Consider the following 26,333-nt stretch of genomic DNA (forward strand, 5'->3'; position numbering starts at 1 on the left):
GTTATCCTTCTTTCCTTATCTTATCTTCATTATAATAATCGAAAACCTTCAAATTATGTCATCAATTCCCAGTATTCAGTCAGGTGGCTCGTTAATGCTATCTTGGCAGGTAAAGGATCGTCACGTGCTAGTTGTTGGCGGAGGTAGTATCGGACTATCACGTGTGAACCATCTCCTTGAAGCAGATGCCAAAGTGACAGTTATATCTGAGAAGATGGATCCTGTCATTGAAAAGTATGGTGAACTTGAGATGATGGAAAGAAATGAGACCCGGAAATTCTGTTTTGACGATTTGCAGATGTATGAGACGTCCAACAGAGATGAATTGGCTCAATTGGACCTCACAGAGCCAGAAAATGTACAGCTTGTGGAAGACTTCGATAGGAACCAGAGATTTGCCCTGGTTCTTGTGTGCATTAATGATCATGAATTGGCCAAGAAAATCTACTATCGTTGCAAGCAACTTGGACTAAATGTCAACTTGGCAGATAAGCCTGATCTATGTGACTTCTTCTTTGGCTCTGTATATCGTAAAGGGTCTCTACAAATCATGATCAGCACAAATGGAAGGTCTCCACGGTTGTGCAACAGACTCAAAAACTTCAAAATCAAGCCAATGTTTGATGGATTGGATGTGAACACTGCCGTGGAAAATTTGAGCTACATGCGTAACCAATTGAGGCAGACAATACACCCCGGTGATAACCCGAAAACAATTGAAGAGAGAATGGAATGGAATAAACAAGTAACAGACTTCTACAGTATAGAGGATTGGTGTGAAATGGAGAAAAATGACGTTGATCAAATAGTTTCCCATTATCCAGACCTACCCTCATTGATGTAACCAATAAAAAACAGAAAGAAAGTAGTGCATTCAAAAGCCGAAGTAGAAATAAAAGAACAAAGCAGGTCGTAAATCAAAAACAAGAACAAGAACAAGAACAAGAACAAGAACAGTAACAAGGAAAAGCAGAAAGCAAGGAGTGGCGTAATAAAGCACACAAGACATGAAACATATAAAAAGGCAGAAAGGAAAAACAGTTTATTTTGGCGCCTGAGATGAGTTTGGTAGAGGAATAGTAGAAGCTGGTGCAGTGAAGCTTAGCGATCGGACTTACTGTCTGGGCCGCCGTGGTTGCCATTTTGATGCAGCGTGTTTCCTGGTCTTTCTGCACCGGATCTCGTCTCCTCTATTTCGTTCTTACCTGTCATCAAAGGCATCATGGGGTTAGGAAATGGTGGTGCCATGTACAAATATTGACCGGATTGGTCGTAAAATTGTTGAGGCATGTCTTCCAATGTCATTCCTGCAACAGCGCCGTTTAATGCGAGTTCCGTTGGAGCAATCTGACTATTGGGAGCGTCGTTCGATGTGGTTACTGTCGATTCCTGACGTGTAGCCAGAGATGTCGTCGTGAAACCACTTTCTTGAGGCTCAAGCGGTGCACCATTAGAAGCAAAGTAGGGGTCATAGAACAGTTGTGTCCCTGGAGGAATTTCCACAAGTCCTGCCGATGGTCCTAAAGGTCCACCTTGGGGAGCAGTAAAGACCGTAGGTTGATCCGGGCCACCATTCGTTGAGGGGGCAGCCATTCGAGGTGGAATAGGGCCTGAAAAATCAAACCGTCCAGGGGCCAGAGAGGCACCTCCAGAAGGGGGTCCTGTCATCGCTGCCATCATCATTTGTCGGGCTTGAGCCTGCTGCACCTGCTGTGATTGACCTTGTGGTGGTTCTGCTTGGAGCCGCTGAAACTGGAAAGCTGGCTGGAATTGTTGCTGCTCCAGTTGTTGCTGTTGGTGCTGCCTGTTTCGGTTGCTGGAACGTCCCCAACTGAGTCGAATACGAGAGCCTCCAATAACAAAGCCTTCCATTCCTGCAACTGCCTGTTGCGCAGACCCACGGTCCTCAAACTTGACAAATCCACAGCCCTTTCCTGGTGGAACTCGAACATGGACAATGGGTCCAAATGGTTCAAAAAGAGTACGAAGGGTATCTTCTGAAACACTGGCCGCAAGGCCACCTACGAAGACAGTAGTGTTTGTTGGATCGGCATATCCAGGTTGAGAACTTGCACCTGTTATCGAATTGATTCCAGTGGAAGATGATGATTGTGCTGTAGTAGGGCTGGCAGAAGCACCAAATCGCTGTGGAGTGGTTGCCGCGTAATAACCCATAGGTGCAGACATGTATATGTCCCGTGGCTCCACATCAGTCATCGATCCAATCGATCCCATAGGTCCCACAGGTCCCACAGGCCCCATAGGTCCCATAGGTCCCATAGATCCCATAGGTCCAATGGCTCCAACAGTTAGCGGAGATCCACCGGGAGCTTCGTTTCCACTGTAACCTAAAGAGGCCTGATGCTTTGGGGTGGCTAAAGCCACGCGAATAAGCCTACCACCAAGCCATTTTCCATTCATTTCACCGAGAGCCCTATTTCTGTCCACTTCGCTAGAAAATCTGACAAACCCAAAGCAGCGTGAAAGACCTGTAGCAGGATCGGTCATGACCCGAACAGTTTTCACGGTATTGAAATGGGTTTGGAACAAGGATAAAAGATGAGCCTCGGTAGTAACCGGAGAGAGATCGCCAACAAACAGTGAATATTCAGGTGTCTGTTCAATCTGAGAGTTAAGTGTGGCAGCTGTGGCCCAATTAAGGCGGAACAGTTTGTTACCAGAATCTGGAATAGGAGAGCCATTCAGAGCAAGGGCCTCTTGAGCCTGTTGTGGTGTGTCGAATTCAACAAAGCAGTATCCAGAATGGTTCAACATGGGTTGACCATTGCTCTTTGCCAGCTGGCGAAGAATCAAGTTCCTTTTAGGTTTGATGACTTTAACCATGACGGCCAGTCCAAGCTTGGCCCATAGTTGTACCAAGTAGCCTTCGTCCCACCAAGCCTCTATATCCCCCATCCAAAGGGTTTTTGCAGGAACAGTATTTCCAGGGTTTATAGGAGGTTTGGGTAAAGGCAGTGATGAGTTTGCTGAAGGAGATTGGGCAGTGTTAGTGGGAGAAGAGGCTGCTGGTGTAGTCAGCTCTGTCGGTTCATTGGAATGCTCATGGACCTTGGAGGTCTCCGTCTGTTGTTGAGATGGCATAAAGAGCAAATAAGATGACTAAACAAAAATGCAAGACAAAACAAAGGCAAGGGTAGAGAAATGTAAATGTGAAAGTAGATGTATAAATGGAGTCAATTTAGACAGTAGTCCTCATGAAGAAGTTAAGCTTAAAAAGAGTTGGCAGACTGTGAGAGCATAACGTAGGGAAAAGATGTAAGTGCCCTATGAAAGAAAGAAAGAAACAACTGAACCAGCAATTGGAGAACGGGAAAATGAATAAAGGTAGGAAAAGAAAGGAATAGAAAGAAAGAAGCACTTGGAGAAAAATAAGTGAAGCCACAGATAGACCGACGGTGGAGGAGGAAACCAGGAAACCAGGGAGACTTGGAAGAGGCAGTAAAAAAAAGAAGAAGCGAGCGGAGGCCGGAAAGGGAGAAGGATTAGCGGTGATTAAGGAGGAGGTTACGATGATGAAGGATCGGGAAGAAGAAGTATCGGAGTTGGAGATGTTTAATAGTGTGTGGTTTGAACGATTAATGAGATGAAGAGGTCGTTTCTCGGGGATGAGAAATGGGGTGAGAGGATGCGGAGGAGTGGGAGGGGCAGGGAATCAGGGAGTCAGGGAGTCAGGGAGTCAGGGAGTCAGGGAGTCAGGGAATCAGGGAATCGGGGGAGTCGGGGAGCCGGGGAGCCGGGGAGCCAAGAAAGCTGGGAGCCGCCGGGATCCACTGGGAAATTCTCCCCCGGTGACTTATCGCGCTGCTGCCGCAGTATCAGGCACCTCCGTGGCTCTTTTACCCGACGCGTATCTTGACCCATCGCATCTCTTCTTATTCAATCAACAATGCTGTCAAGAGAAGCTCGTAAAGAGCTTCGTAAACGTGGAGCGGCCAGAAGAACTGTCGACTTAGATGACTTGGTACTAAAGACACCTCCCATCAAAGACAGCAAGGAGAACTTGCTGAGCTCCTCGTCACGTGAATCGTCAAGTGATGAGGGGTCGAATGAGAAGTCGAGTGAGAAGTCGAGTGAGAAGTCGAGTGAGAAGTCGAATGCGAAGTCGAATGAGAAGTCGGATGAGAAGTCGAATGAGAAGTCGAATGAGAAGTCGGATGAGAAGTCGAGTGAGAAGTCGAATGCGAAGTCGAATGAGAAGTCGGATGAGAAGTCGAATGAGAAGTCGAATGAGAAGTCGGATGAGAAGTCGGATGAGAAGTCGAATGAGAAGTCGAATGAGGAAAAGCAAATCAGAAGGAGAACTTTAAGAAGCTCTGATTATGACGTTATTGTTGTTGGAGAAAGAAAGTCTAAAGGGATTTCACCAGTTGCTGAAAAGACCATGAGGAGAAAGACAACTAAAAAAAGAGGGTCACTCCTAAAGAAGGAAGCCAACGTTAAGAAGAGACGACTTACAAGCAATCCAGAAGATGAATTCAAAGAGGAAGATGTTGACTCTTCTGGGCTTGAGTTAAGGCCCGTCTCTGAGGAAGCATATCAATCCTCTAAGAGTCGAATTGCAACTTCTTATCAACAAAAAGTTGAATCTAGGACAGTAAAATCGCATAAAAGAGGACGTAAAAAGCAACACAATGGGATGGTTCAAATCAAATATCGAAGAATGCCTGCAAATAGAACCAAAATCATTACTATAGACGTTATTGGTCAGATTCTTTCCGATTACTTCTCTAAAAAGAGTTTGGAGAAGACCAAGTTTGGCAAGTTCCTAGCCAGCTACCGAAGTATCTTGAATGAGTACTTTGATCTATTAATTGATCTCCAATTGTCGAACAATTTGATTCTCTACGACTTGAGTGCAGTTAACAGACAGAAAAACCAATGTAGACTTGAGATTTTCAATACACGAGAAGAAAGAAATGAGAATAGTGTTAAGATCAATAGTTTACGTCAAGGATACATGGAGCTGAAGAAGAAGTACGATGAAAAGTTGAGGATGTACAATAATTTGCTAGAATTGAAAGGAGATAGCAACGCTAACCTTGAAAAAAAACCTCATGGAACAAGCAATCAGCTGCCATTGGTGGACTTTGCTCTGGTTGACTTGAAGAAAGTCGTAGAGCCAGGATTCAATTTGATTGACAAACTGAAGGCCGTCAATGATCAGATAGGTAAATTGGTGGAGGATTGATACGGTTATGTAATATTAAGAAGATTTGTAATTGAAAAACACCACCACAGACAGAGTTGAGTGGCTTTAGTTTAAATAGAAAAAAAAACTATGAACGAAGACACTGCCTAGAGCTTAATCAAGGGTCTCATCGGAAATCAAGGCGGCAATCATTCTATACAAGTAGTAGAAGAACATCAACAAGTGGAATCCCAACTTGATAAAAGACTCCTTCTTATGCTTGGACAAAGTTCTGAAAATCTCAGTGGCATCCAACAGGTAGTTCTTCTTATAGATCTTATTAGCATTGTAGCCGAGTAATGGAAGGTTCAACAAAAAGGAGAACCACTGGCCATTAAGTAAAAATAAAAGCGTCAACACACCATGGACACAGGCTTCAGGCACAATGTATTTGTTCAACTTGTTGCAAAGCTCAATGGGGTTGATGTAATCACACTCTAAATCACTATACATGATAGTGAAGAAGACCTGAAGAAACAAGTTCACCGCATTCACTATGACGGATAATATGTAGAGCCAAGCTTCGCCGTTCATCTTGCAATTATATTTTCAACTGGATGATCTATTGGAGCTTTCAATTAGACTTGCAACTTTTCCTACTTTCTTATTTTCCCTTCTTCGTTGATAAGAAATTCCAGATGGACATAGCAAATCTTGGCCGTTTTAGGCGGAAAATTTTTTTCTCACTAAAGAGAAAGTTCCAAAGGGAAGCAACCAGGAGCTGCGAGAAGTTGGAGACACTGGAGAAGTTGGAGACACTGGAGACGCTGGAGACACTGGAGACGCTGGAGACACTGCAGACTCCATTGGCAACTCAGAACTGGTAGCGGTTTTACTCTGGGGGAAAAAAAGAGATGAATACATCCATCTTCGAAAGGTCGTACCCGGATTCGAACTGGGGTCGTTTGGATCAGAGCCAAACGTGATAACCACTACACTATACAACCTTTCACCGGTTTTTAAATTTCACAGTATAATCTGGCATCTTTTAAATACGGCAAAACTACAGGTTTGACCTCTTTTGGTCGATGTAATACGCTGGGAAGAAACAAATTTTGTAGTCTAATCCAACTTTGAACTGGTTGCTGATATAATAGGCAAATTCATAATGCTTAAATAAATGAAGAATAAAGATCGATCCATTGGATTCACCCTATCACAAGCATAATCTGAGTACTGAAACACACCACCTCTACCACTTTTTTTAATTTAACCAATTTATACTCTGATGTGAGATTGGGCTCTCCAAGAATGATTTAACTTTGTAATAGTAACTAGTGGAGAAACTGGATTAACAGACAACCATTAGCATGGCAACGCAAATAGGTTCTTGCATAAAAAGATAATACTACAAATAATCGAACAGTGCTTCGATGCTTATGAGTTATCATAAATGTTATAACCCCAATTACCTTGTACATACGGTAGTCTCATGTTCATTTACCAGACTCCTTGCTTACCCAATCCCTTCCTAATGTGGACTTCAATTCCTCCCTAATTGAGCGAGCCACTCACATTTTTTTTGGGGTGCATTCAAATTCCAGACTGAGATGGAACTGATCTCTAATCTGTCAATCCTCACTTTCTTCTTTCATATAGAATTGGTACGTTCAACCGGTTAACGTACCTGTTTCTCCCTACGCATGATAGAATCAGAGCCGATTAGACCGTCGCTTGCGCCTAAAGGTGCTCGAGATAATAACAGTAAAGAAACGGATAGCAAGGAGGAAAGCAGAACTACTAAGGCCTCCTTTATCAAATTTCCAGATAACAAGAATAAGGCAGCAGCTTCTGGCTTAATGACGGTGGTGCAAGAACAAGCTGATAGCTACAAAGTCATCCATATAATGCCACCTTCTGACAATAACAAGGTTAAGGAAAGGGAACAGAACAGAGAGGCTTCTACTGGCGATGAGAGAGATGTTGTTGGATCTACAATCTCTGCCGGGGTTCAGAGACCGATATCTCGAAAGAGCAGCAGCCTGGGTATCAGTAATATTGATACTGAGGTTGAGAATGGTGGCCGTATAGAGGAAGTCAAGGCGCTTTCCAGTAGAGGAGCAAGTAACAGCGGGATTACGGGAGGCGGTGCATCTGCACTACTCGGCGTCCCCGGAGGTCTGGATGGATCTGGTGAATTTTCCATCGTTGGCGGTGTTAGTGATGAAAGCGTGGTGGCAAATGCAGTCTCTGCAGATGTAAATAACAGGCCTGCCGCACCCTCAGAAACAGGACATCAGGTACATGGAAATACCGTGGATAATCCAGATTCGTTTTTGAATCATCTTCGAAACAAGAAATCAACGCTTGATGCTGGAATCAGCAGCAGTCAGAAGACAACCCCAAATGGCTCTCAGGCGGATATTGCGAAACAGAAGAGATCTAGCGCAGCCACACCCAGTATTTTGAACTTAAGAGCTGCGATTGGTCAGAGTGGAAACCTTAACACTGTCTCATCAACAAATACAGTTCAAAGTAAAGGTTCTACAAGGGCAGAATTTTTTGCTGCCAAACTTCATGATGCAATTAAGGACGATCAGAAGAACAACTCAGACTCAGAGGAGACATTTGTGTATGATACAGCACCGGAAAATTCTCAAGAGCAAAATCAAATCAACAGGGACGTTACACTAGTGGCAGAACGATCTTCCGCACAACAACAAAACGATAATCAGATCGATTTGCCACCTAGTTTAAACGAAGACGTGTATAGCAAGTCTGAAAACAGCAGCCGTGAGATGTCTCATTCAAAACTACCTTCATTATTAGCACAACGAAAATTGTCGGCAAATGCTCTTGGATGTACTGGCAACTTCATCCAGGGATCTAGCTCTGTAACTGCACATACCACAGACGCCGATGATGCGCTGGATGCCTACTCTCGAACATCTGCAGCTTCCAGACTGCATAGAAAGACATCCAGAATGGATTCTCTCTCTGTGATCGCAAACCAGCCTGATGCCACTAACGCAGTTACCACCGGAGAACCTCCACACAACGAATTGAGAGAGATTACATCTAGAATATTTGACTCCAAAGGTGTTCCCCCAAGGAAATATTCTGGTATTGATGTGGGGGATTTCTCATTTGACGAGGATGATGAGGATGAACTTAATGAGATGTACGGTAACAGGCAGAACAATGCTAATATGAACAACAACCAACTTGGAACGTTGGGAACGATACCATCCTCCATGGACTACGATTCAGATCTTGACGACGAGTATTCATTAGCAGATCCGGCTAAACCTTCTCATGGCTATGGTCAATATGGTACTTTCAACTCCTTGAATAGGGTTTATCCGAATGTCGTGCCAACATATGATAGCAAAGTTGATGAACCTCAGGATCCTCTTCTTTTGGATTCAAACCACGAATATCTCCCCAATAAACAGGGTGCCAGCAAATTATTACGGAAAAAGAAGAAGAACTTGTACTTCAATCCCCATGATTTTACCAGCTCTCGTGCGAAGAGACTTAGACAGTTAAGGAACTTTTGTTACACAATCGGACTCATCTTTTTGCTTTTATCAGTGGGATTTATTGGAGGATTCATTCTGGCAACGTCCAAAGAACTCCAAAGCACTAAGGTCACATCAATACGAGATATACTAATATCGGATGAGGAGTTTGTGTTTAATATTGAAATTGAGTCTTTCAATCCTGGAGTTATGCCTGTGTCGATATACGATGTTCAGCTCGATGTGTTTGCTAAGACACAGTATGTCGTGGATGCATATACATATACGGTAAAGGACGCTAAAAAGAACAAACCGAAAGAAAAGGAGAAACCTTACAGTACTATTCTTCTTGGATCCATGAAAGAATTGGACATCCCATTGCGTTTTCAAGGTGGATGCTTTACCCGTCAGAAGGATTCCAGTCTGACTGAGATGAAAATAATGAACCCATGCTCGTTTGACGATGATGATAAAAATGGTGATGGAGATAATATGCGCATAAATAAACCAGAGGAACCTCCGAGTGGTTCACCTCCAGATATCCGTGAACCAAGTAGGAAATGGCTCAATATTTCAAGAAATCCTTTCGATCTTATCGTCAGAGGAGTCTTGAATTATCAACTGCCCGTTTCTAGTTCCAATAAAACCGTGGCAATCAGCTATTCCTATTCTGTTGAGCCAGACAAGTTGAAGATATAGAATACTGCACTCCCGGCGCGGAGACGTCTTTGTATTATTAATTAATTAATGGATGTATCAAAATCAAACTATAGACATATACGTAGAGAAAATCAGTGAGTGCACTTTCGTTCTTTACCCTTTTACAAATTTACACATGGCCCGAGTATCCGCCTGCTACAACAGTCTTCAGCGTTGGAACCTCTAACCAATCACCTGACGCAGCTGGCTTGGTATCAGGAAGACTTGACGTACTGCTGAAGGGATCCTCAATCATGTCCTCATCTTCTGCCAATATTTCTAGATCGTTACTGAGACCCCCGACAAAGGAGGCACCATCCTCGCCGTTGATAGTGAATCTCATTTGAACACCAGAGTCCGATTCTCTTGCAATTCCATCTGTGATAAACCTTGCAATCAAACGCTCCTCCTTCTTGGAAGTGTCGAAAACGATTCCATCTGGCAAATTCCACGTTATTCTACTCTTTTCTCTACTGAAAGAACCCGAAGGTTTGGTGGCGGCAGAAATTGCGTGAGCATCCTGAATCGACACAGATACCAGAAGATTGGATAGGATCACTTTTCCTTCTTTGAGGTATTTCTCAAGAATCATGGCAGGCTTTAGCGAAATTATCACCGTAGACTTTGAGGGCTCATGTTTCCAGATAGAATGTATAACTATCGGTGGTATGGGATCATTGAGCATGTACTTCAAACCACCCACAGTACGTAAGTTTATTTGAGAAGGTTGGCTGAGCACAAAACTGTTTGGTGATTTAGTACCTTGCTGTAAGAACAAAGGGTTGACAACGAAAGCTGGCAACAATGCATCCGACTTTGAGCTCAATAGAAGATTAATTCTCGAAGGAATCCTCTTGATTGGCTCTTCAAGGATGTAACTGAAAGCAATTTCGCCTATTGCGTTAGAACGAATAACTTTGCCGGATTTGAAAGACGCATTGAAAAGCTCGACTATTGAAGCATTCAAACCAGGATTAGTCAGCGAAGGATGAACAATTTGCCCACTTACAAGGCCACCACCTCCGGTAACATTGCCGGACAAGCCAGTACTTTGAGAGGAGAGGCCGGTATTTGCAGGTTTTAAGCTTTCCATTGTACTGATCCTTCGCTGTGCAGGAGGAAGAGGGACAGAACCCCGCAAACTTCTGGCAGGTGGTATCGTAGGGGAGCTGAGCTCAGAACCAACATGCTTTCTAGAAGATGGAGGTGGAGGAGGATCATTGGTGGATACAGATGCTGGCTGCGGCACAGCAGGATCAAGGGTTGTAGAATTAGCACTCTGCCCTTCTTCCTGTTGCTCAGGCGTAATTTGGGATAAAGTGCCACTAGCCCCAGAACCAGAACGTTTAGTAGGACGCATAGCAGGATAGAATGCAGGAGACTCCATATGATCTTCAGAAACAGCCGATTTAGTTTCCTTCTCTGCTGCGCTAGAATCTTCCTTGGGCTCCTCCTTGGGGTCTTCATTGGTCTCCTCCCTGGGCCCTTCCTTAGGATCCTCCTTGGGCTCTTTATTGATCTCCTTGGGCTCTTCCTTAGGCTCTTCCTTAGGCTCTTGTTTCAATTCTTTAGCTTTCGTATGCTTTTCTTGTCGTGTCGAACTTCTCGTTTCGTGCGTAGCCAAAGACTCAGTCTCCGACTCAGCAATGGTACTACTACGGAGGCTGTCCGATTCCTTATCCTTCTTCTTTCTGTGGAAAATGGTTCCAAACCTTGATCGCATACCTTTTTTCTTATGTAAAGTGCTGCCCGATGAGTTTGACACCCGTGCAGCTGGATTGTCCGTGAAGCTTCCAATACTCTCTTGTCTATTACGGTCCTGATTACGACGATGACCAGGCAAAATGGAGAGACGTTTACTTCCCGATTGAGGGACCGTTCTTACTGTCGAGGCACCGGAAGCTACTCTAACACTGGCTTCGGAGGCCCCAGAAGCAATCGCTGCTGCACCAGTAGCACCGGCAGTACCGGTCGTACCAATGCCAGAAGATACATCTTCCTCTATTTTAGGCGCCTTAATCGTATGAATGGGTAAAGTCTTCTCATTCACAGCATCGGCAAAACGTTTCATCTCATCAGACGGATTGAAACTGAGCACATGCTCCATTCCAGCCTCGCTATCCTTCTTAAAATTGGTCAAAACATCTGACATCTCCGTTTGGTATTTCAAAAACACATCCTTAAGAAGAATAAGCCGATTATAATCGTATCTCTCAAACACCTCAAAGAAACTAGGGGCCCTTTCAGACCACTGGGTCATGGACTTAGCATCTTCCTTTCCTGACTTCTCGGAAGAGGCAATTTTACGGGCCAATTCGACTATCTCATCCATCTCCACTAAAATGGACCCGTTTCTTCTAGTATAGAGCTTCAAAGGAGCAATCATATCGCGGCCCATCATTCTAGTGGTTGAGTCAAAATACCTTCCCTCATCGTGAGCAATCTGTAAGAGAGACGACCACATAGGCGAGACAAACCCCAAGGAGTCGATCCTATCGTTGTGAAGTTTGGAATTTGTGGATTCCGTGAACAAAACATCGCCCTTGTAGGTCAATTTTTTCAACTCGTCCACGTATTTGAGCCTTAGACGTCCATAAGCAGTGAGCCATTCGGCCAGCTGGTGATTGATTTCTTTTAGCTGAGAATTCCGAACTTTTAGGGCCTCCATCGCCTCAATGGGTGGTTTTTCAACCAGAATAGTCGATGAGTAAGTGACGTGTTGATCTTCTGGCGATTCGGACATCTGTTGATAGGTAATTTATGTATAATAGCAAAAAAGAGGAATGGTGTGGTGAAGACAACCATTTCGAATAGAGCCCAATAATCTTGTCGCGGGTAAAGAAAAACTAAAAAGAATCTCGAACGAGATTTGGTTGGACTCGAAGCGATGCCGGCTTAAGCTGGGGAATGAGATGGATAATAATATGGCAAAAATAAGACTACAACAGAAGGTGATACAACAGAAGGTGACACCGGAGATATACAACTAAAATGTAATATCAATATTGAAACTCCCTTGCTACTGCTCCTGGCCTCTTAAGAACCATACTCGTAGAGTTGAGGTTGCAACCATAGTTAAATTACCCGATTAGGAAAGACTGTTTTTTACCTTAAATTGCACGAAGGTAAGAACAACTGCATCTTCAATTTGAATTGGAACTAGACCATCCTCTGAAAACCACTCACCCTGAGTTTAAGTTTCAATAATCGAGGTTTTCTATATAGCTGAGTCCTCAAACAATGAACAAATGAAGAAGAAATTAGGTAGAGTTACTGGAAAATAAGACAAAAAAATAGTGAAAATAACATCTAAGGAGGACAATAATAATAATAATAATAACATGAAAGCCAACTCAAAAAAAAGCAGGAGAAAGCAACATGTAGAATTTAATAAGAGAAAGTATCGATAAGAAGGTCGATAGTAATAAGATATGCAAAGGTGTCAAAGGCCTTGACTTCGCATTTTCATTCAGCTAAGAATCTCCTTGAGCAAAAGAGGTAAAAGAACGAAAGCAGCCGTGATTAAGACACCTATGTTTTCGAATAGAGCGACAGGGAAGCCCAAGATGCCTCTAGCGATAAAATTCAGCTGGCAAGCGTAGAAAGCAACAGCAAAGAAGTTGACAAACAAAGTCCAGATACTTGGAGTTAAACCACTGAGTAAGCTGATTGGCTCTTCAATGCAGAGACCTCCTTTTAAGAAGTAACCAAAAACACCTCTTTGCAAAATAGTAAGATACTTACTATCAGCAGCAAATAAGGTGTACAAAGCAATAGACAAGGTGTTGATAATAACATCCAAGCTCTTACGCTCGTTATGGAAATCGATCATCTTCTCGAGGACGATCTCTTCATCAGCCAAGTCCTCATTCGAGACATCAGAAAGCATTTTACAGAACATAACAGCATCGTTAAGACCAACAGTCATACCACCACCAGTCAAAGGATGTCTCATATTAAGAGAATCACCGATACAGATGAAACCAGGAGTATTGTTCAATCTGGCTGTTAAATATTGGTTCGGCATGGCTCTATAAATGTCCTGACCATCTTTCTCAAGGGCAGCCTTGAAGCTTGGACAGAGCGACTTAGGCAACTGAGGAAGAACATTCTCACGCAAGTACTGTAGAACATCGTTACGCTTAGGTAAAGTTTTGGAACGATAAGCGCATAAGATACGACTCTGATGAGGAGAGATCTGGTAAAGCAAAACAGGAGCATGCTTTCCCAAGAGCACATGACCATGATTGGGTCTTGGCATCTTGGCATCAATCAACTCCATTCCCACGAAATATGAGCCCACTGTTGGCACGTAATCCTCACCGATCTCCTTTCTAAACTTGGAATAAATACCGTCACAGTTGACAATCAAACGACCTTTGAACACACCTTTATCGGCGACTTTAATACCACAGACACGCTGATCATCATCTTTAACAAGACCAGTAACATTTCCATCCAACTTGGTGACGTTTGGTTCACTCAAACATTGGTCACGGAGGTTTGTCAAAAACTCACCGTGACGAAATGCACATCCCTTAACATGAGGACACTCTTCCCACTTCTTAGCACTGATGGTTGAATCCGAACCAACTTTATCTTCATCACCAGTTTTAATGGCTCCGGGAACAGGAGTGTTGTTCAATTTGGACTCAACGTTCTTGCTTGGATAGTCGATGGTGACTTCTTTACCATTAAACTCGATATAGTAACCATCAACCTCAATAGCCTCGATACCGTTAATGGCCTTAATCATACCCAACTGTCTCAAAGCTTTTAAACCAGAAGGCTGCATCAACTCACCGACAATTCTGTTAGGCAGATTCCATTCACGCTCGGCGATGAGCACTTTCCTTCCCTGTCTAGCCATGTTTTTGGCGATACAAGGGCCGACGACACCTGCTCCAATGACGATAATGTCATAGACAGTGTTATTATCTGGCTGAGAGGACATGACTGAGAAAGAGAAATTTGATAAAACGCTTAGCTTATGAATTAGATATAAAAAGCACAGATACAACCAGGATAGATCTGAGAAAAGTCTACCTACTACTAAGTAGGATTGTTATATATGGTAACTAAATGAAGCCTCTTTCATCGCGACCTGCTCGTTTAGTAGAGAAACGGTGAAAAAACATGTGAAAAGAAAAAAAAGTTTTTCCAGATTTCCAGATTTCCAGATTTCCAGAGTTACAGTCATCCATCCACTCGTTCAGTTTCATGGCATTTACCAGTCTTCCAGAGCATTTCAAGGCGTTTCACTGCCTTTGAAGAAATTTTAAGTCATTTCAGGCCTTTGACGGCTTTCCACAGCCTTCCAAACGCTGTTTTTTTTTCGCTTTTGCAGACTTGAGCGAAAATCGAATCACTTTTCTTAAACGATTTATACGAGACGATCTTCATTATTTTTTTAGGAACGAAACCGAGACGATAGTTCAGCGGGCCATGCGGGCCATGCGAGCCATGCGAACCACGCGAGCCACGCGAGCAAAACGAGCAGAGGAAGTGCTCAGATAAACCAGCCTATGCTCGTTACACCTTGTTTGGCATATCCATGTGTCGTCCGGGGATACTCGTTTAGGGGATATTTAACTTGATTTATTTATTTATTCATACATTTATTTAATTTCCATATTCATTTTTGACATGCGGGGCGGAGTTGGTTCATTAGGGATACAAAACATACGAATTCAAGTATTGCTGCTCCTACTTCTGGGTCTCATAAGTCGGGTTTTTGGTAACACAGAGACTTTTGTCGTCGATCGTACACAGTTTTCTAACAAGTCAATAAGCAATCTCCTACTAAATCAGTACCAGACCGTCGTTATAGGAGGCTCTCAATACGCGCAAGATATACGAGTGGACTTCGAACCTCTTACTCTAATCAAACCGCAAGACAATCACCAAACACAAACAGTCATCGTGGATCTATCTCAGTTGGATGTCGGTTACAAATACTTTATTAAGGTTTGTTGGTGCGCTATCAGCCCAGTTGACATCTCTATTGATGATCTTGGCAGTAATTATTTGGTGATCAATGCCACCACGAATTATTATTCGAACAGTCATAGTGAGGCTACCAAATTTCTCACAAACGTTCCGCTTCAGCTCCGATTGCAGCGTAACGATCGATTTTATGGACTTATGAACGACGATTTTCTGACTATCTTCAAATATATTACTTCCCTCTCTTTGGGAGCTGTCGTTTTGTCTCGTTGGTACTATCAGACTTTTTTTTCTTAAAGCTTATCTCCAACCAGGTCTTTACTATATACTATATTCGCACTCTAATAACGCTAATGAAACGAAGAAGCAAGTAAGCAAGTAGGGAGCTCGAAAAAATTCCCTTTTGCACACTATTTAATTTTTCCTTTGTATACATACAACTCTTTCCATTCTGTTCAATTGTATCGCCTCCAAGTCATCTTCGGCTGCCAGCATTATGAGTTCAAATCCTTTGCAAAACCCCAATTCCGGTATAATCAGCACTGCCGACTCTGTCAACACGGCCATCACCACTACCAGCACTGCCAGCCCTGTAATGGAGAGCTCGGGCAGTGCACCGCATTCCACAGCCTCGTTACTATCTTCTTTTAACCCGGCTGCCTTCTCCACTGGGACTACAAGAACCTCAGGAAGCACGGGACAAACAGGCTCCATCGGTTCCATCGGATCCACAGGATCCACAGGATCCACGCCACCAACAGGACAAGCAGGACCAACAGGACAAGCAGGACCAAGATCAACTAACTATTTTACATCTTCTACGAGTAATGTTAGAGATGCTGAAAGCAGTTCCCATCAGAATGGCAAAAAGTTGCCTTCATCTTTAAACGTTGCGAGTATAAATAACAGCCTTGCCAACAACCTATTTGCATACGGTCAGAATGAGACCAAATCAGGACTATCGACCCCGGCAGATCATCTTTCAGCTACGTCTTCGCGCTCTACCTCAACTGACAGAATCAACAAGGTTCAGCAACGACATAGCCAAGATAACAATCCCCTTTTCACGCTTGCCAACTCTGTCGAGCCGATAGGGAAGCAGTCATCACAGGCTACGGCAGCAGCGGCAGCAGCAGCAGCAGCGGTTGCTATGCAATGGAATTCGAAGGTTACCGATTTTAACCTCAATGGAGTTAGTGAAGCTAATGGTGACTCCGGAAGCGGTACCAACCTTCAGTCTTTACAGTCATCGCAATCCGTTGCCTCGGCAGCAGCTGCAATGGCCTCTATGCAGCCGTCAATGATTTCTATGACGTCTTTCCATACTCAAAACTCTTCGAAGGTTCAGAGACCACAGAAGTTTGCCTGTACTTACCCCAATTGTGATAAGACATTCTCACGGAGGATGAATTTGAAGTCGCACATTCAATCCAGTCATGAACATAAAAAGCCTTTTCAATGCTCAGTATGTTTGAAGACATTTGCACGCCATAGTGATCGTAGAAGACATGAAAATAATCAGCATAAGACTGCATCAGGGTTTGTGTGTGGTGGATTACTGAAAAACGGGCAGAGATGGGGTTGTGGTAAAGTGTTTAAGAGAAAAGACGGGCTAATTGCTCATTGGAGGTCTCAAAAGGCCCGCAAGAAATGTCTGAAGAACCTGCCTACAGATGATGCATCCATGTTGGGACTTATGCAGGATTCTGGTAAACCACTGGAGTTTTCGTAATTGTTGTATTGAATCTTTACTATTAGAGATAGGATTACGTATGGGTTGTGCGGCCCGGTAGAGTTTTGCGGGGGACCTGTAGCTGTAGCCGTAACTGTAGCTGCGGGCCTGGGGGCTTTCTTTTTTTAGCACGGCTAAATTGCCTAGAGATTCTTTGATGGATCAACTGTCAGTGTGCTTCTTTCTTAGATACATTGTCCATTATGAATCCAATATACCTTCTTTTGGAAACTTTAGGACTCCTGACAGGCTTTGTAAATGCAGGAAGCATTCAGCCTTATCCGATGTCAGACTCAGATATTTCCACTTATGCTTCGTTTAGGAAAGGAGATATGATTCCATTGGAGTGCACCAAGAGACAGATAGATACGGGAGAGCATTTCTTCGACGAGAAGGGAAATATTATCTACATAGATTTCCCTATCTGCCGGGAAACAAGGAAACCTCCTCTGCTATATTTTGGTGTCGACCAACAGTTCAAATGTACTATCCATTTCGAGGACAAAATCTATCATTTGTTCCAGTTATATCTTCACCAAGATGCTCCGTTCAGTTGCCGATTACCCGTGAAGCCGGATTCCGCAATGTACATACCGTTTACTGTTCAGATGAGGGGAGATGTATTGGAATCTCATTTCAACCTTGATCCAAATGTCAATTTACTACTCTTCAGCGATAATCTCCAAGACGGACAGATTGTCTCTGGAACAAGTTTCTCTTCTTCGGTTAACACCACCAGGGTGATTATCGGAGACTTTGTGGAGCTCAATTTCGATGTCAGATGGACAACTTTGAAGCAGATACGGGAGGGTACTGAAGAGGAGGACGAGAAGAAGGGTATTGTCACCTATAGACTACCCGAAGACTTCACCGCATTCTGGTATTCGGTGATAGCCGTCAGTAGTATTCTATTAGGCTCGATAATTACTTTGGTGTTCTCTTACAAACGGTTGAATCGTAAGCTACACGCTAGTTACATTGATAAGGTGGAGTGAATATATTGTCTAATTAAGCTTTTTCATTAACAAACCAAGTAGCTCTTTAGTGTCATTCTGAGCCTGGGAAAGATATCGTTCCGTTAGGAAGTTAAGATATTGTTTCTTGATGCTGTTCTTAACTCCCTCTTCGGCCTTGGTACGATATGTCCACGACTGATATAGTTTAACAGATATCTGTAGCGTAGAAACAAACTCGTTGTCATCAATGCTGACGTATCTCAACGGTAGTGTTAGGTACAGAAATATTACTGTATCGTTGAAAGGATATCTATCCATCAGATCATTGACTATGTGAGTGCACAAGTAACCTCTGTCTAGAGTATCGAACTTATCCACGATGGCCATTACTTTGGTGCAGATTTCCCATGTCTTGGAAAACTTGTCGTTTTCCTCCTGTAACGACTTGATCATAGTTGCTACACAGACATCATATAATGTCATTATCAAATCTCCTCGAAGTACAGGGTTGTCCTCGATTGACCCAAGAGTGCTCATGTTAAGGTCAGGAAGATTGCTCAATTCGTCAGCTTCAGTGGCTTCGTTGACCTCATCAGCCGCTGCTTTACCCAAGGAAACCACCTCATCTCCCTCAGCCAATCCGTCCTTATGAACTTCTTCGTTCTCTTTCAAATCCTGCTGTTGCTGCTTCTCGGTGATCAAATTCAACAACTTCCTCCTAACCAAAAGCTTTGACAAATAATTCATCTCAAACTTGATAAATTCCATCCATGGTAATAACTCATCACCGTTGAATCGAAGACACCTCTTCAACAAGTTCCTAGCAGATTTCACGTTCTTATTGGACTCGTACTCATATTTTGCAGCACTAAGCCAAACGTTAACATTTCTAGGTTGATGTTGTAAAAGCATGGTATAAATCTTGTATACCACTTTCACTGATCCATTCTTTTTCGCATATTTCAAGTAGTTGGCCCAAAGGTCCATACTCTTAGGAAACTTACGAACTCCTCTCTCAAATATAAAGAAAATCCTTCTTTGTCCACTGACATCAGATATGGAAGGCTTGGAATCAACAAAAGACTTCATACGCTTAAGCCGCAGTTTTCTGAGTTTGTCAAGATTCTTTTCATACTTCACATAGTTCAAATAATCCGTTGGCTTCGAACCCATACTCATGATCCTATGCTCAAAGTCCGTCCATCTTCTCATAATCGCATTAATTTCTTTCTTATTGAAGAGTTTCTTCCGTTCGAGATCCTCAAGTTCAGGAACGGACTTTTCGAGGTAATATCGAGCCTTATCGGACATATTTTATCGGTAACCACTAGCTTCAGATGCTTGAAGATAGTGGTGAATAACTTCTCGCTGAAGATTTTCAAGTGAAAAATTTCAGTCTCGATCGTCGTTTCTTTTTTTCTTCTTCTTTAAATATTTTTTTTTTTTCTATTTCGTTAACCTGAGCATTATAATATACATTGATCAATTGGCCCGACACCATCTCTGGCTCACAAAGAAGTCGTAGATCTTACTGATCTTTGTGGAATCGATATTCAACATCTCCTTGGCGGCTTTTTTATTCAGTTGACCGCAATTACTAAGTAATTCACGGAACAGAGCTTCCTTAATGGCAAAATAAGGTTTAGGCAGAATATTAAGAGTCGTGCACAAATGTCTCTCTTCTGGAGACAATAACTCATAATCAGGAGCAGCAGTGATGTCTGGATGATCAGAATAAATCGATGAGAGCATAGATCCCCCCTTCCTTCTACTCCACTTACTGGAGGACTCCGGAGTTTGCGATCTTGAATGTCTACCAGAGTGTGAGTGGGAATGGCTATGCCTTGTACCACTGGAAGGTAATGAGATTCTGGCCAGTCTATTCGATTCTTCCTTCTCAAAATGCTCACCCTGATCAATTGTAGTGATACCATTTCTTCTCCAGTTCTGAAGTTGATAAATCCTATTTCTGATCTTGAACTCGTTCATAACTTCCTGTGAAAAAACAGGGAAATCCTCGTTGCTCATCACACGAGCAAATGGCTTAATTCTATTATACAATTCTTTCTCATCCTTGGTTCTCTTTCTGTCCACAGCATTATTCTGCTTGTAATTCAATAGTCCATCTTTTAAAATCAACCTTTTCCTTTCTGCACGTATCGTCAATTTCTCATCGTAAATTCTTAATATCATGAATTTCAATTCCACGTCCTGCTCAGAGTCTTCGGGATCGAAAACCATGTCCTGGATCACTTTTTCTGCATCATCATCCGGTTCTTCTTCAAATTCTAGTCGTCCAGGCATGTATCTCTGAATATCCGAACATAATGGTCCCGATGTTAGGATCTTAGTAGGTGGTGGAAGCGGCAGATTCTTGCGAGCATCGAGTCTTTCCTTACGCCGACTAAGAAATCGTGTCGTTGACAATTGAGGAAACGATTGGTTGAGATCCGGAATAGGATAGTATTCAGAGTTCAGATATACCTTCTCGTAGTGTTCACCAACTTCCTCCTTGGATCGTCCTCCGATGTAATCTGCAATATCGTGCCAGTTTCCAAGACCCAGAGTTTGACATCCGTCCACCAATAACAATTCTTCATCTGCTCCCCAGTCCTTATCAAAGATAGGATATTGATGCTGTTCGATCACTCTATATGCATGCCAAGGTTTGTGCTTACCAGTAGCACGACCTTTGGCAAAGCACGGCACACAGAGGTCATAATCTGTGCATTCAGCGCATTTGATTCGGATACGTCTTGTGCAATCAGAGGAACATACATCGCAATGGAATTTGGCCATATCTGGTGGTGGTGCAAGGATGTATACAAGCTAAGCAACAAAAAAAAAAAAAGAGACTGCCGAAAATGCCTTGAGAGCAACTAAAAGGGCAGAAGTAACCAAGAGGTATACTTGTAGGTGATGGTAACAGTTTATCTCGAACTAGCGAGTACTGTAATATAGGGTCCAAAGAATGGATATGGAGTTAGGAATGGATTTTTTGGAATGACAGAGACCCCGAAACAGTAGGCGTGTATACGGATGGCTTATGATTATGGATCGGGCGTATTCGCTGGCTACATTACTGTGGCTGTGCAAGAAAGGAAGGAAGCAAGAAAAAAAAATAATGGAGGAAAAACCACCACCAGTCACAAACACCTCGCACCAGTGAAGAAGAGTTCACGGGGGAGTCGCGCGGTGAAGTCAGAATTTTTCAAAAGAAGTTTTTTCACGATTTAGTGAGTTCGGTTACTTCTCTTGTGTTAAGGAACAACTGAATATACAAACAAGATGGGTAGAGTTAGAACTAAGACCGTCAAGAGAGCCGCCAAGACTTTGATAGAGAAATACTATCCTAAGTTGACCATGGACTTTGAGACCAACAAGAGACTCTGTGATGAGATCGCCGAGATTCAATCCAAGAGATTGAGAAACAAGATCGCTGGTTACACTACTCATTTGATGAAGAGAATTCAAAAGGGACCAGTTAGAGGTATTTCTTTCAAGTTGCAAGAAGACGAGAGAGAGAGAAAGGACCAGTATGTCCCAGAGGTTTCTGCCTTGGATTTGTCTAAGACTAAGGGACTATTGTTTATCGACGCTGACACTGATGACATGATCAAGTCTTTGGGTTTCAAATTACCAACCTCTGTCAACACCGTTTCCGCCAACAGAGTTCCAAGAAGATTCAGAAAGTAAGTTAGTTTCTAGCTTTGGCTTGTGCATTCATCCCTTGCCAACCTTTTCACTCTCTTTCTTTCTTCTTATTTGTCTTTACTCTAATGTAATTTACTTGACAAGATAAGATAATACAAAAGAAAAAAAATATTTAAGACTGCTTTTGGGTTTTTACATGTAGTTGGCCTCTTTTAGGAGGTTTTGACACCACTGCAGCATCAGCAGTTGTTGTTGCTGGGTTCCAACCTTGCTCTGGCCTAGTCGCTGCAGCATCTTTTGGACTCTTTCAACCAACTTCAGTCGGCTAAGACTGGCTTGTTTCGTTAACGATTGATATTGTTGTAGATTATTTTCGGTTACTTTCAACCAGGAATCGAACCGACTTTCAATCTCGTTGTCGGATTCGAGATGCTTCGATCTTTGGCACGGAGATGAATAATACATCATGGAATCTGTATCACTGAAGTTTTCTTCCTGTAGGATACGAATCATCTCTGAATCATAATCTGATATCTCGACACTGAGTTGCTGTTCATGCAGTGCTTTGATAAGGTTCTTTGCCAGCATGCTGGCAGTGGTGGCTCTGGTAGCTCCAGTGGCTGCAGTAGCTCCAGTAGCTCCCGTGGCCCCAGTAGTAGCTGTAGTAACGGTATTCCCTGAACCTGCCGTTCTAGGACTCGATGAAGGGCTAATTCCTTTATCTTCCTGAATAGATTCCGGTATATTTAAAGGATTAAAAAGACTGTCTTCTTGTCCTTCCACTACTTTCTGTACTTTAGGAGTAATCCACGTTGGAAATCTAGAATCTGTTGTTGATTCACTCTTCATCTCTGCAAGTTTCTGTCTTCTGTTTTGTCTTCTGCTTTGTCTTCTGCTTGTCTTTTGCTTGTCTAAGAACAAAATAAGATACAAAAAAGCTCCAATATTGTCGTCAAAAAATCCTGTCGCTATTACCTGATTAGGAACTTATATCCTTATATTATTCGGTTTATGTATATAATTATATGAATTATTTCAAGTATCCGTTGGCCTTCAACCAAGCTTCAACGTCCTTAGAATCTCTTGCAACCCAACCGGATTTACTCTTTATAGTTTCCAAGGCTTGAGCCAAACCCTGGTTGAAACCCTTAGTATCCTTAGTCTGGAAGAACTCTTCAACCTTCTTATACTGTTCCTCCTTGGTGAAGCCGGAGGTACAGAGTTGAACAACGGATCCAAGCATACTCAAGCCTGGAGGAAGCATGTGACACAAAGTGTCCCATTTCTCACACATCCATTTGAACAACATCTCCACACCAAGCTTGTGTATACGCATACCTTGCAATGGAATGTAGATGTCCTGGGATCTTACAGTACCATCTAGTAGTAAAGAAAGAACCCTGGATAAGATTGCAGAGTCTTCAAATCTACCCAGCGATCTCAATGCAGCAATCTTTTCATCCATTGACTGTGGATGCTCGTAGATGGACACCAACTGCTTGAATTCCTTCTCTCCTCCTTTGGATGCAATGCTATTGAAGATACTGACCCTTAAATTTGGATGAATAGCTTCCTTGTCCCCAGCAACGTAGTCCGCAAACATCTTATCTGCAGCTGCAACCACGGTACAGTCCCCAGCGCTAAGAGCAGATCCAAACAAAAGTCCCTTCAATCTTTGATCCAAGAAAGATTCATGCTTGCCGAACTTCCAACCTAAAGTATTGGACTTCTCTCCAACAAGATCGAGGGTAAGCGACTTGATGGCATCTTTAACGGCCCTGTCCTCAAACAACCAAGCACCTCTTATGGCAGCCAAACGAGTGAGAATCTCGTCCCAGACGAAAACTGAAGACTCGGACTTCCATCCAGACACAAGAGACAATAAGTTACTAGTCTTGGAGAAACCCGGCACTGCCAAAGCACCCGCATCTGCAACCAGGCCGATACGATCTTCCACGGACAACTTCGATGCAGCCTTACCCAATTTGGCCCATCTTTCAGGCTCGTAATTAACACGGAAGACGCCGTTGGAATTACCATTCACTTTGAAAAACGAGGACTTGTCCTTCACAGGAACTTCCATTGAACGCTTATCGAATACAACAGACTCATCAAGTCCGGCATCGGTCTTGAGACCAAGGAAAATAGGATAAACGGTACCGTCATCCTCAGGCTTGACGTCGCCAGTAGTGAGAAATCTATGCTGCGTAGCAATCACATTAGAGCCACTTTCTTTAATGGACACCAATGGATAGCCGACTCTCTCGGTCCATACTTTCATGGTTCCTTCAACATCCTTACCAGACACTTCAGATAGGGCCTCCCAAAGAGCTTCGGTTTTGGCATTGGAAAATGCATGCTTCTTCAAGTACTTAGAAACACCCTGGATGAACACGTCTTCACCCAGCCAGTTTGCGAGCATTCTCAACACAGAGGAACCCTTTTCATAAGAAATGGCATCAAATATCTGATTGATCTCATCAGCACGCTTAACAGGAACTTCAATAGGGTGCGAAGAACGAAGACCATCCAAAGATAAGGCGTACTGCAAAGATTCGCCAACAAAGTTCTCCCAGACTTTCCAGTCAGGATAGAACTCGTTACAACATTTCCAGGACATATAGGTAGCAAAACTTTCGTTTAACCAAAGAGAATCCCAGAAATCAAGAGTACAATAGTTACCAAACCATTGGTGAGCCAATTCATGGGCCACAACTTCCGAGACCCTCAATTTAGTGTCCAAGGTGGATTTCTGCTCGTCATAGAGAAGATCAACCATTCGGTAAGTAACGACACCCCAATTTTCCATAGCACCTGCACTGAAGTCATGGATACCAACCATATCCATTTTTGGAAGTGGGTATTTGATACCGAAACACTTCTCGTAGTACTCTAAAGCACGGGCACCGAGCTCTGCAGCATATTGACCCTTTGCCTCATAGCCAGGAGTTGTATAAACTCTGACAGGGACGTCATTAAACTTGTATTCCGACTCGACGTACGACAAATCACCCACTATAAAGGCAACAAGGTAGGTGGACATGGGTGGAGTGGCATTGAAAACGACTTTCTTCCTGGTAGAATCGATACCTTCTTCCTGTTTTACATCCATGTTCGACAAAAATGTAAGCTTCTTGTTACCAATCAAGCTGATTGAAAATCTAGCCTTCAAATTGGGTTCGTCGAAACAGGGGAAGGCACGACGGCAGTCAGTAGGCTCCATCTGAGTGGTAGCAAGGTACTTAACCTCACCATTCTCCTCATATGTGGAACGATAGAAACCGGCCATCTTATCATTCAATTCACCGACAAATTTAATGTGTAAATTGGCGATTTGTCCCCTTTTCAAAAGAGTCTCGTTAAATTTAAAGGTGGTAGTTTGATCATCTTCATTGGTGGTAATGCCAACAGGCTTAACGATATCACCAGTACCAGTGGTCAAGGAGGTATCTAAAATATCAATTTCCAAAGTATGAAGAGTAATTGAGTCTGAATCGTCTTGAACCTCAAGATCGATAACCTCTTGACCATTGAACTTGAAACGATCAAACAATGGCTCCAAAGTTAGATAGTAATGAAGAGGTTTAACATTTGTGGGCAAAAGTTGTCTGCCAGAATCGGAAGACATTGAAGACTGAGAATAGTGACGAATAAGGGAAGAAGAAGAAGAGGAAAGGGGGCAAAGGAAGGAATCTTTTATGTTTGCGATAACGGATGAAGAAAAAAAGAGTACGCCGTTTAACGGGATGGCCGCGGTGGAGGAACCGCCGAAGGTGGAGGAGGTGATTTTTGTTCGCGTGGATGAAAAAGCAAAAGCAGCGGGTAAATTTGTGGAGAAGAGACGGGTGCAGGAGTGATAGGAAGCTGGAGAGTCCAAGCCGAACTTGACGGCTCTGCAAGTCGTAGCAACGACAGAGCTGCACAGCGAGAGAGACGGCAGCAGAGGAGTCATAAGCAGAAAGGGCAAGGATCCGTAAGTAGATGGAAGAGAAAGAGGAATGTGAATTAGGAGATGTAAAGAAAGTTTTCTTCGCAGAAAACATGAAAAGTGGGAAAATCAAAGTATATAGATATGGTAGATGGATCTCAACCGGTTCTCTCGATGAGATGAACACCGCTATTGCTTTCAACGATATCACTCCTGTCTCCAACCTGGAGGGCAAAGCTGGCTCTTTCAAAGCTTGGCTGCATTTCTCCCTTACCAAAATAGCCTAGATCCCCTCCCTTGACGTGAGAATTATCATCACTTGACTCTCGGGCAACATCTGCAAAGGTCTTTTCACCGCAGTCAATCTCTAACTTGTAACCTCTCAATATATCTATAGCTTCTTCTTTAGTTCGAGTGATATGATCTTCTTTCCAAGATGCCGGTCTTCTAGAATCCTTATGCTTAACTAAAATGTGACTGACTTTGACTTTGGTTGGTCTATGCAAGCCCTTTGCTAAGTAAGAGCTCAACTTTGTTTCGTCTGTACCTTCAGGAGGTTCCCATCGAGACTCTTCAGTTTCTTGGTTGTAGTAGTATTCTTGATCATAATTTCTCGAGATTTTAATAGTCCATTGATCAGGGAGGCCATCATATGGATTTGTCATTGTATGAGACGAAAACAAGTGAAGAGAAGGAAACTTCGAGGGCACCTTGAGGACACCTTTGTGGACTCTTCGAGGACACCAAT

At 43.0% G+C, this 26,333-nt stretch overlaps 15 protein-coding genes and 1 non-coding gene across 16 annotated transcripts; 6 read left to right on the forward strand and 10 right to left on the reverse strand.

Annotated features, from left to right (window-relative positions):
- Positions 1 to 55: 55 nt before the first annotated feature.
- On the forward strand, positions 56 to 844 carry FOA43_003079 (uncharacterized protein; the record flags this gene model as incomplete). The annotated part of the gene is made up of 1 exon (XM_038923357.1): positions 56 to 844. The coding sequence occupies one exon, from the start codon at positions 56 to 58 to the stop codon at positions 842 to 844; it is 789 nt and encodes a 262-aa protein (XP_038779285.1).
- A 257-nt stretch (positions 845 to 1,101) lies between these two features.
- Positions 1,102 to 3,102, reverse strand: FOA43_003080 (uncharacterized protein; the record flags this gene model as incomplete). Its single annotated transcript, XM_038923358.1, has 1 exon — positions 1,102 to 3,102. The coding sequence occupies one exon, from the start codon at positions 3,100 to 3,102 to the stop codon at positions 1,102 to 1,104; it is 2,001 nt and encodes a 666-aa protein (XP_038779286.1).
- Positions 3,103 to 3,907: 805 nt separating this feature from the next.
- On the forward strand, positions 3,908 to 5,209 carry FOA43_003081 (uncharacterized protein; the record flags this gene model as incomplete). Its single annotated transcript, XM_038923359.1, has 1 exon — positions 3,908 to 5,209. The coding sequence occupies one exon, from the start codon at positions 3,908 to 3,910 to the stop codon at positions 5,207 to 5,209; it is 1,302 nt and encodes a 433-aa protein (XP_038779287.1).
- A 114-nt stretch (positions 5,210 to 5,323) lies between these two features.
- Positions 5,324 to 5,743, reverse strand: ERV14 (COPII-coated vesicle protein; the record flags this gene model as incomplete). Its single annotated transcript, XM_038923360.1, has 1 exon — positions 5,324 to 5,743. The coding sequence occupies one exon, from the start codon at positions 5,741 to 5,743 to the stop codon at positions 5,324 to 5,326; it is 420 nt and encodes a 139-aa protein (XP_038779288.1).
- Positions 5,744 to 6,084: 341 nt separating this feature from the next.
- FOA43_003083 lies at positions 6,085 to 6,156 on the reverse strand. The gene has a single exon. It is a non-coding gene; the product is annotated as a tRNA-Gln (tRNA).
- A 696-nt stretch (positions 6,157 to 6,852) lies between these two features.
- On the forward strand, positions 6,853 to 9,369 carry FOA43_003084 (uncharacterized protein; the record flags this gene model as incomplete). Its single annotated transcript, XM_038923361.1, has 1 exon — positions 6,853 to 9,369. The coding sequence occupies one exon, from the start codon at positions 6,853 to 6,855 to the stop codon at positions 9,367 to 9,369; it is 2,517 nt and encodes an 838-aa protein (XP_038779289.1).
- A 130-nt stretch (positions 9,370 to 9,499) lies between these two features.
- Positions 9,500 to 12,112, reverse strand: FOA43_003085 (uncharacterized protein; the record flags this gene model as incomplete). The annotated part of the gene is made up of 1 exon (XM_038923362.1): positions 9,500 to 12,112. The coding sequence occupies one exon, from the start codon at positions 12,110 to 12,112 to the stop codon at positions 9,500 to 9,502; it is 2,613 nt and encodes an 870-aa protein (XP_038779290.1).
- Positions 12,113 to 12,838: 726 nt separating this feature from the next.
- On the reverse strand, positions 12,839 to 14,323 carry FOA43_003086 (uncharacterized protein; the record flags this gene model as incomplete). Its single annotated transcript, XM_038923363.1, has 1 exon — positions 12,839 to 14,323. One exon carries the CDS (start codon positions 14,321 to 14,323, stop codon positions 12,839 to 12,841), a length of 1,485 nt encoding a protein of 494 aa, XP_038779291.1.
- A 2,142-nt stretch (positions 14,324 to 16,465) lies between these two features.
- On the forward strand, positions 16,466 to 17,047 carry FOA43_003087 (uncharacterized protein; the record flags this gene model as incomplete). The annotated part of the gene is made up of 1 exon (XM_038923364.1): positions 16,466 to 17,047. The coding sequence occupies one exon, from the start codon at positions 16,466 to 16,468 to the stop codon at positions 17,045 to 17,047; it is 582 nt and encodes a 193-aa protein (XP_038779292.1).
- Positions 17,048 to 17,250: 203 nt separating this feature from the next.
- FOA43_003088 (uncharacterized protein) lies at positions 17,251 to 18,042 on the forward strand (the record flags this gene model as incomplete). Its single annotated transcript, XM_038923365.1, has 1 exon — positions 17,251 to 18,042. The coding sequence occupies one exon, from the start codon at positions 17,251 to 17,253 to the stop codon at positions 18,040 to 18,042; it is 792 nt and encodes a 263-aa protein (XP_038779293.1).
- A 9-nt stretch (positions 18,043 to 18,051) lies between these two features.
- FOA43_003089 (uncharacterized protein) lies at positions 18,052 to 19,470 on the reverse strand (the record flags this gene model as incomplete). The annotated part of the gene is made up of 2 exons (XM_038923366.1): positions 18,052 to 19,207; positions 19,463 to 19,470. 2 exons carry the CDS (start codon positions 19,468 to 19,470, stop codon positions 18,052 to 18,054), a joined length of 1,164 nt encoding a protein of 387 aa, XP_038779294.1.
- A 15-nt stretch (positions 19,471 to 19,485) lies between these two features.
- Positions 19,486 to 20,802, reverse strand: FOA43_003090 (uncharacterized protein; the record flags this gene model as incomplete). The annotated part of the gene is made up of 1 exon (XM_038923367.1): positions 19,486 to 20,802. The coding sequence occupies one exon, from the start codon at positions 20,800 to 20,802 to the stop codon at positions 19,486 to 19,488; it is 1,317 nt and encodes a 438-aa protein (XP_038779295.1).
- A 489-nt stretch (positions 20,803 to 21,291) lies between these two features.
- RPS17A (ribosomal protein S17A) lies at positions 21,292 to 21,699 on the forward strand (the record flags this gene model as incomplete). Its single annotated transcript, XM_038923368.1, has 1 exon — positions 21,292 to 21,699. One exon carries the CDS (start codon positions 21,292 to 21,294, stop codon positions 21,697 to 21,699), a length of 408 nt encoding a protein of 135 aa, XP_038779296.1.
- A 150-nt stretch (positions 21,700 to 21,849) lies between these two features.
- FOA43_003092 (uncharacterized protein) lies at positions 21,850 to 22,506 on the reverse strand (the record flags this gene model as incomplete). Its single annotated transcript, XM_038923369.1, has 1 exon — positions 21,850 to 22,506. The coding sequence occupies one exon, from the start codon at positions 22,504 to 22,506 to the stop codon at positions 21,850 to 21,852; it is 657 nt and encodes a 218-aa protein (XP_038779297.1).
- Positions 22,507 to 22,687: 181 nt separating this feature from the next.
- Positions 22,688 to 25,285, reverse strand: FOA43_003093 (uncharacterized protein; the record flags this gene model as incomplete). The annotated part of the gene is made up of 1 exon (XM_038923370.1): positions 22,688 to 25,285. One exon carries the CDS (start codon positions 25,283 to 25,285, stop codon positions 22,688 to 22,690), a length of 2,598 nt encoding a protein of 865 aa, XP_038779298.1.
- A 458-nt stretch (positions 25,286 to 25,743) lies between these two features.
- On the reverse strand, positions 25,744 to 26,250 carry FOA43_003094 (uncharacterized protein; the record flags this gene model as incomplete). Its single annotated transcript, XM_038923371.1, has 1 exon — positions 25,744 to 26,250. The coding sequence occupies one exon, from the start codon at positions 26,248 to 26,250 to the stop codon at positions 25,744 to 25,746; it is 507 nt and encodes a 168-aa protein (XP_038779299.1).
- Positions 26,251 to 26,333: the final 83 nt, after the last annotated feature.

Source organism: Brettanomyces nanus, chromosome 3, assembly GCF_011074865.1.
Source record: "Brettanomyces nanus chromosome 3, complete sequence".
Taxonomy (NCBI): domain Eukaryota; kingdom Fungi; phylum Ascomycota; class Pichiomycetes; order Pichiales; family Pichiaceae; genus Brettanomyces; species Brettanomyces nanus.